Source organism: Myotis brandtii, unplaced genomic scaffold (genome assembly GCF_000412655.1).
Source record: "Myotis brandtii unplaced genomic scaffold, ASM41265v1 scaffold18, whole genome shotgun sequence".
In the NCBI taxonomy this organism is placed as follows: Eukaryota; Metazoa; Chordata; class Mammalia; order Chiroptera; family Vespertilionidae; genus Myotis; species Myotis brandtii.
The window spans coordinates 7,650,603-7,658,999 of NW_005356674.1; the positions used below are offsets into that span (position 1 = coordinate 7,650,603).

An 8,397-nucleotide genomic window follows, 5' to 3' on the forward strand; every position below is an offset into this window, starting at 1 on the left:
ACTAAATAGCTTACTGTTGACCTGATCAATAACATAAACAGTCAATTGATACATATTTTTGTATTCAAAAAGTAACCAAAAAATATATTAGGAAAATCATAAAGAAGGAAAAATACATTTATAGTACTGTACAGTATTTATTGAAAAAAATCTGCATACAAGTGGGCTGGCACAATTCAAACCATGTTGTTCAAGGATCAATTGTATTTTACAAGAGATTTTTGTTTAAAAGGAGAAAGATAAGGAAGTGAATATTCACTTAGACCGTTAAAATTGACATTCACTGGCACAATTCAAACCCATGTTGTTCAAGGATCAATTGTATTTTATAAGAGATTTTTGTTTAAAAGGAGAAAGATAAAGAAGTGAATATTCACTTAGACCGTTAAAATTGACATTCTATTACACTTTAGTCTTAGAAATTATCTACTAGGCTCTGTCGGCCAAATACTCATAACATGCACTTTCACCTGCTTCCTAATCCTATGACTTGGCAGTTTGCAGAAACTGTGATGTTGTAACATGTGTCAAATGATTTCTATAACACATGGTATTGAAAAAGCTCAAATGTAACTTCACATATAAATTAAGTTGGTAAACTAAAATTATAATATGCTGTTTAATCAACTAAGATGGTTTTATATGCATGAGTACTAATTTTCAAAAACAATCTTGCAATAGCATAAGAGAAAGGGCACTCAGGATTCTATTATATCTTTTTTTTTTTTTTTTACTTTTCCATAATTAAAAAAACTAAAGTATAGGAAAAAGTTTGTTTTTCAAAAATGACTTATTTTATCTGTTTCTATAATTAAATATAGTGGCAGTAAACATTAAAATGTACACAGCTCTTTAACAATATCATTTTTAACTATGTGAATATGTTCCAAATTATTACTCATTCAATTGAGAATAAAAATAACAACAGATATGAGCGACTGAGAAAAACCAGTTGACTTGGAGGGCTTGTAATTAAATACTGTACCTTTTCGACAATAGATGGAATAGCTTCTATGCTGCTCGGCCGGACAGAGAACTTGCTATATAATCTACAAGCTTCAACCTATATGCAAAAAGAAAATCACTTAAAATTCAGTTCACAGATCACATTACTCTTCTGAAGGAAGACAAAATGTTAAGTCATTACTTTCATGTTCCGAGGCAAGATGGAGACTATGCATTACCTGGACTATTTCTTAATAGCCTATGCAAAGCACAATCAAATTTCTGCCTCAGTATGATTCAGGAAGCAAATCAAACAAGACACCATTTTCATTTGCAAAAATAAAAAACTTATATAATACACAGCATCTACCATAGCAAAGGAAAGCACCAGGCACTTATTGCTGGTCAGAGCATAAATGGCAAGGGAAGTTGACAATGTCTTATAAAAATTAAAATGAGTATATCCTTGGACCCAGAAATTCCACAGCAAGGAATATTCAATTTAGTTGGTATGCTGTTTGGGTCATATAAATTCAGTAGTGTTAATTTTTCACTGTTTAATGTACTTTGAAGTATTATACAGAAACTGTTTCTCTTGATACTTGGTATGAAATCTACGGAATGATTGGTAATCTTAGTCCCACAAGTGTGATAGAATTAAGATTACTCTCCAACTTTCAGTCTGTTCATAATCATGTTGTTTAGTTTTAAGTATTTCCACAAGAAATAGATATTTGGATCTTTCTTTTCAAACTCCTAATTTCATCTGATAAACTTCTATTATTTTCCTTTTTGGGAAAAATATTTGTAATGGATATTATCTTCTGCTTTTTTTTTTCATCTACAAAGTTTTTGTAGTAATTTTAAATTTCCTTTACATAACTATCTGCTCTACTTATTTTTCAAATACATATATCAGCATCTTCTAAAAAACTGTTGTCATTATCTACCATTGCAATTCCCTTTCAAGAGTATAAAAATATAACATTTTCATTAACCTATATCAAGATCTAGTTTAAATCATATACAAAATTATATGTTTATATTTTGAAGTTCTCACGATTCCTAATTTACCAACACACTTTGCCTAATGGTTTTAACTGTGCTATAAATGCTCAAATATATTCATATCTTAAGTGTTAATTATCATTCACTCTCACCTATTTGCTTTCTACAACAATTCTTAAAACTGTAGCATTCACTGACAAATTCAAGTTTTTAAAAATTTTCAAATACTTCCCTTTAGCCCTCCAAAATAAAAATGAACTTATCCAGAGTCTACTGGTAGTTATTTGAGTAGGATTTTTCCTCTCAACATTTTACTTCCCCAAAGTCTGAGAGGCATAATGCAAAAACAATTTTTATTCCTATATTTTCTTGACTCTTTGGAGAACCTATGTTTAGCTTAAAAGCCTGATGAAAAGGTGTATTTCTTAGAAGACTGCTCCTAAGCAGAGCCTAAGCTTTCTTAATATCCACATTGAAATTGTCTTATAGTTCAGGAATTTTACCTTTAAATTACCTCAGGTAACTCTCTTTCATTTGAATTGTTTATTTTGTAAACAGGACTTTATTTCTTCTCCATAAATCTTTTTGCATTTTTTAATTTAAAATTTATAGTTGACATACAATATTCTTCTCCACAAATCTTAACAGTGTATAATTGTGTAACTAAACTCAAGAGGAAAATCTTAGAGGTGGGTACCTGAGGAAACTCCTGGAAGGCTCCCATTGTTTCCTGACATCTTTCAGAGGAACCACCAATCACAATCAAGGGCCTGAAATTCAAATTGTAAAATACTCAGCAGAGTGGCCAATGAATACTAAACACTCAATGAATATTAAAAAATAGAGATATAGAATGAGGATTAAATTTTCCCTTAAAAACTGTAAATTTAAAGACTTAGGAAATAACCTGATATGAGAGAACCCTTCCTCAGTTTCAGAAAAATCTGAAATTTATAGTAAATGTTTTTCTTCCATGCCCCTCTCTACTCCACCCCTTTTGGATGCTGATGCTAAACCTCCAGGCATGGCGATGTAAAATGAATTTTTATGCCCTTCCTATTATTCTCAGGATTAAGAGGAGGATAAATTTTTTTATAATGAGTTTTAAATAAATACTTTATGAATTGATGAAAAGATAACCCCCTTTAACATGATCTTATTGGTAAAGTACCAGAGATGGGACTAAGGACAAGGTCAAAGAAATATAAAAATTTTAATTTCAACTGTCTTGCCAATTATGTAAGAAAAGATGAAGAATTAAATACATTCTTGCATACTGATCTGGGATCTTTAAAAAATAATTATTCACTTAAAGAGAACTACACACACATTCAAATACATTTACAGATATACAGGAGTGGGCAAAAGTAGGTGTTTTGGTTTTGGGTCATTTTTTTTTTTTTTTTTTTTTGCCATTGTGACATTCTTTTCAGTTAATAAAGCTATTGTAGTAATCATAACCTGCATGTCTTTTTTCATACAAACAACTGTAAACTTACTCTTGCCCACACCTGTGTGCGCGCGCGTGTGTATTCAGTGTTTATTTCTAGATAAACAAATTACTGAGAGTTTTAAAACTTTCTTCCTAACACTCTTCTTAATTTAATTTTTACTAAGCCATTCTCTTAAGCACTTGATTCCAAGTCTTCCCACCCCAGATCAGCAGTTGCTCCATATGTAAAATCATGCACTGACATTCTTAAGAAAATGTTTTCAATAATAACAATCTAATTACCAGCAGTTCATGTTTGCATTTGCCATACCACCCAAGGCGTGCACGAGACCTGGGCCAGAAACAACAAGGCATACTCCCGGCCTAAAAGCAAAACAATTTGTTTTATTAAAAATAGGTCAAATGCAATACTTGATTCATACCACTTACAGTGAAACATGGTAACGTTCTTGGACTTCAAAGGAAGGGCATATAGGTCTTTTCTACAATTGGTAAAACAATTATTAAAATATTTTTTGAATTAGAAAAAAATAACCAAAAGAAAGATACTAGTCTTCGTGCAAGAAATAAGGTACCTATCACCTTCACATTGTGTTTCACTAACCTCTTCACATTTTGCTCTTATTATATCTGGCTAAGTCATGTTGACTACATACAGAAGTAAAATTTTGACTGCTGATGACATTTGTGAATGGAAAAATGAAGTGTCTTTAAAATTTTTTTTAATAAGTAAATATAATGTCAATTGATCTTTGTAAGTAATCCTGAAATACAGTGTTCTGTCCAACCTTTTAAAATTGAATTTGAATGCTTTATCCTAGATGACTTTCTAAGCTTACAACACCAAGGAAAAGTTATCTTTATATAATTCATTTTGTCATTTTACATTTATAAAGCATTTTTTTAGGAACCTCTGATTAAGACAGCCTCAAAAAGAAATAGAAATAAAACAAAGACTTTAGTTTACCTGCCTGTCAGATATCCAACCGCAGAGGCAGCGTAACAAGCCTACAAAGAAAAAACACTGGGACTTGAGCATATTGGGATCCTTATGGTAAGTATATGTGTAATAATTTATTTTTTGTTGTTGTTAATCCTCACCCAAGGATATGTATCCATTGAATTTTTTAGAGAGAGTGGAAGGGAGGAGGAGAGACAGAGAGAGAAACATCGATGTGAGAGAAACTCATTGATTGGTTGCCTCCTACACAGGCCCCAACCAGGGCCAGAGATCGAGCCTGCAACCAAGGTATGTGCCCTTGACCAGAATCAAACCCAGGATCCTTCAGTCACAGGCCAACACTCTATCCACTGAGTCAAACTGGCTATGGCTAATAATTTATTATTAAGTAAGAGACTAGAACTTAATTGTAAAGAAGGAATTGGAAAACCTTCCATTTTAACAAATAATGTTCTACCTGTAAATTTCAAATAATGGTTTAGATACTGAATCTAGTTTTTGTTTTTCAAGGAATTTGCTCATATGATCTAGTTTATTCATAATATCCTCTTACACAAAATAAACTGATGAACAAAGAAGATCCTGCCCTAACCGGTTTGGCTCAGTGGATAGAGCATCAGCCTGCGGACTCAAGGGTCCCAGGCTCAATTCCAGTCAATGGCATGTACCTTGGCTGCAGGCACATCCCCAGTAGGGGGTGTGCAGGAGGCAGCTGATCGACGTGTCTCACTCATCGATGTTTCTAACTCTCTATCCCTCTCTCTTTCTCTCTGTAAAAAATCAATAAAATACATATTTTTAAAAAAGATCCTAAGACATTGAAGTATGCAACAGAGTGATGTATTTCAGAAGGAAGGGGTAGGGGGCGGGCAGAGATTAACCAATAAACTTATATGCATATAAGAATAGCCCATGGACAGACAATAATTTGGGCAAGGCCTGGGAAGGGAACCAGCGTGGAGTTGAAGGGGTCAATGGGGAGGAAAAAGGGGACATCTGTAATACTTTCAACAATAAAGATAATTTTTTAAGTGAGAATAAAAATTAAAAAAAGGAAGTCCTGGCACATGCTACATGAATGAACCTTGAAGACATTATCCTAAGTGAAATAATCCAGCCACAAAAGGACAAATACTGTATAATTCCATTTAAATGAAGTATCTAAAGTAGTCAAATTCATAGAAACAGAAAGTAGAATGGTTGCCAGGGGCTATGGGAGCAGGGTAAATGAGGAGTTATTTAATGGGTACAGAGTTCCAGTTTCTCTAGAAAAAGTTCTGGAGAGCTGTTGCAAAACAATGTGAATGTACACTTCAAAAATGGTTAAGAGCCGTGCATTTAATAATGGTTAAGATGGTAAATTTTATATGATTTTTTAACCACAATTAAAAAATACATACATGTATAAGTATACAAAGTGATTCAGAGGACCAGGGCTCTAAATGAAAAGAAATTTTAGGAATACCTTATCAATTTCTGCTTTTATGTTCCTTTTTATGTATATACAAGTGCGATAAAAAAAATCCATGCCTAAATATGTCTAAGTAGATTTTAATAAGTATAAAATAAAACTCCTAGGTAATAAAAAATATGTCCTCTTACAACTGCTTAAATATCTTCAGAATCAATAGAAATGTGCCCTTTTTTATTCCTAATATCAGTAATTTGTGTTTTTTTCTTTTATTCTTCATCAGTCTTCCTAGGGATTTATCAAATTTATTAATCTTTTCAAAGAACCAATTTTTGACTTCACTGATTTTTTTTGTTGTTCATTTGTTTTCTATTTCATTTATTTTTGCTCTTTTGTTATTTTACTCCTTTAATTTGGGGTTTAATTTGGTTTTCTTTTTCTAGCTTCTTAAAATGTAAACTTACAGCATTGGTTTTTTATTTACTTTACTAATAGATTCATTTGAAACTATTTCCTCTAAGAACTGCTACCACAAGTTTGGTATTCACATTTTTAATATATATTTTTATTGATTTTATAGAGAGAGGAAGGGAGAGAAAGAAACATCAATGAGAGAGCATCATGGATTGGCTGCCTGCAGGGGATGTAGCCTGCAACCCAGGCATCTGCCTTGACCAGAAATTGAACTGGTGACTTCTTGGTGCACTGGCTGGGCTGGCAATGGCATTTTTTCATTATCACTCAATTCAAAATTTCCATTGTGATTTCTTCTTCAACACATTGGTCCACAGTGATGTCTCCTTTTTCATTCGTGATCCTAGTAATTTGTATTTTTGTTCTCACATTCTCTAGTTAAGTCTTCCTTTGACTGCTGCAAAAAGTCAGGTTGACTGAGGGGCACATGCATTGGGAATGTCCTACAAGCATCTCAAACTCATTATGTCCAAATTGGGACTCATTACCTTTTCTCTTCAAATTGGCTCTTCCCTCTGTATTCCCCATCTGAGTCAGTGGCACGATGATCCACCTAGTCAGTCAAGCCCAAACCTAGGAATCACCCCCAGAACAGCCTGTTCTCCCCTCCCTAGCTGGTTAATGTCTATTCATCCTTCACGACAGCTTGGCATCCTCTCTTCCAGGAAACCTCGGAAATCTTAGGCTGAGCAGGGTATTGTTTCCTGGACTTCCACAGCACCCTGGATCTATCTCAATCACAGTACTTACCACATTATTATAAAAACAGTTTGTTTGTGTCTATCTCCACAGCTAGGTTATAAGCCCCTCAAGGACAGGAACTGTCCATCTCCATATCCAGTGTCCAACAAAGTACCTGGGACCTAAGGAGGCCTGCAACTAAGCTTATGGGGACTAATAAAGCTTGAAGCTGCCTTTCTTTTTTTTCTTTTTTTATTGACTTCAGAGCACAGAGAGGAGAGTGGGAGAGGAAGAGGGAGAAACATCAATGATGTGAGAGAATCATTGATTGGCTGCCTCCTGCACGTCCCCCACCAGGGATCAAGCCCATAACTTGGGCATGTGCCCTGACCGGAATCGAACTGTGATCTCCTGGTTCATAGGTTGACGCTCAACCAATGACCCACACCAGCTGGGCTCAAGCTGCCTTTCTGACACATACTCTACACTGCCACAAAATTATCTTTCTAAAGTACAAATCTAACTATGTTATCCACCTATTTATAAAAATCTTTACAGTCTCACCTAGTGCCTACTGAAAAAATTCCACACTCCTTTTCCAACTAGAGACTATCTACAGCCTCTCCTGAGCCTCCATATCCAGGCTTACAGGCCATCATGCCTTTAAGCTATCTTGATGGACCAGTATGAACCAACATTGCTTCCACAAGTAATCTCTGTCCTACTCAAAGAGAGCTGGTCACCCTCTATATGTTCTATCCATTATACATATGTCTATTCTAAGTTACTATACCTGATAAATGTTTTCAGTGTGTCTTGCTGTCTTGTTCTCACCTTCCCAGACTGTGATCAACTTGAAGATCAAGACTAAACTTCAGTGCTTCATTATATCTCCCAAGGGTAAGTAACACAGCACTTGGTATATAGTACACACTCAATAAATATGTTCTGTGTAAAGAAACTAGACATCCCTCCACTAGGAAAAAAAGTAAAATATAAGTCCTATTAATAGGTCATTAGCTCCATCTTCTCACACAGATGAAAAAATAGAATGTTATTCCAACGAAGAAAAGTAGAAGGTAGAAGCAACACAAACTCAAGACCTATTCGTTTTAAGATTTAAAAACGCACCACAATTCTCAAGTCTTACAGATAAGGAATGTCATTCAATGAATAAAAAATGTACTAAGCAGCCACATCATGCCAAAGCCCTAACCAAGCCAGGTACTATGGGGACAAAGAAATGAACCACGATTCCTGCTTTGCAGGAACTCAAATCTGAGGGCAGAGGAAGGGCCCCACTTAAGGAGATCAAGGTTGCTGTCTGGGAAAGAGGTGGCAAGCACCTGAGTTAGAGGGCAGCAGTGGGAGTGGAAAGCAGGACTAGTTAGCTTTAGATGACTGACGTTGCAGAAGTAGATTCTTTTTTAAATTTCTTTATTGATTAAGGTATTACATGTGTCC

The 8,397-nt window shown here is 34.6% G+C and overlaps 1 protein-coding gene across 3 annotated transcripts in view; it reads right to left on the reverse strand.

The window, feature by feature from the left end:
* Nucleotides 1-8,397, reverse strand: part of HACL1 (2-hydroxyacyl-CoA lyase 1) — an 82,437-nt gene that overhangs the window by 72,551 nt on the left and 1,489 nt on the right. For all 3 annotated transcript variants that reach the window (XR_001361581.1, XM_014537543.1, XM_014537544.1), the window contains exons 3-6: nucleotides 4,374-4,414; nucleotides 3,689-3,769; nucleotides 2,651-2,723; nucleotides 986-1,063 (exon numbers count right to left, since the gene is read on the reverse strand). Coding sequence is in view for 2 of the 3 variants with exons in the window: in XM_014537543.1 (XP_014393029.1) it covers nucleotides 986-1,063; nucleotides 2,651-2,723; nucleotides 3,689-3,769; nucleotides 4,374-4,414 (273 nt within the window). In the remaining variant the exon portion in view is untranslated. The remainder of the gene's footprint in view (nucleotides 1-985; nucleotides 1,064-2,650; nucleotides 2,724-3,688; nucleotides 3,770-4,373; nucleotides 4,415-8,397) is intronic.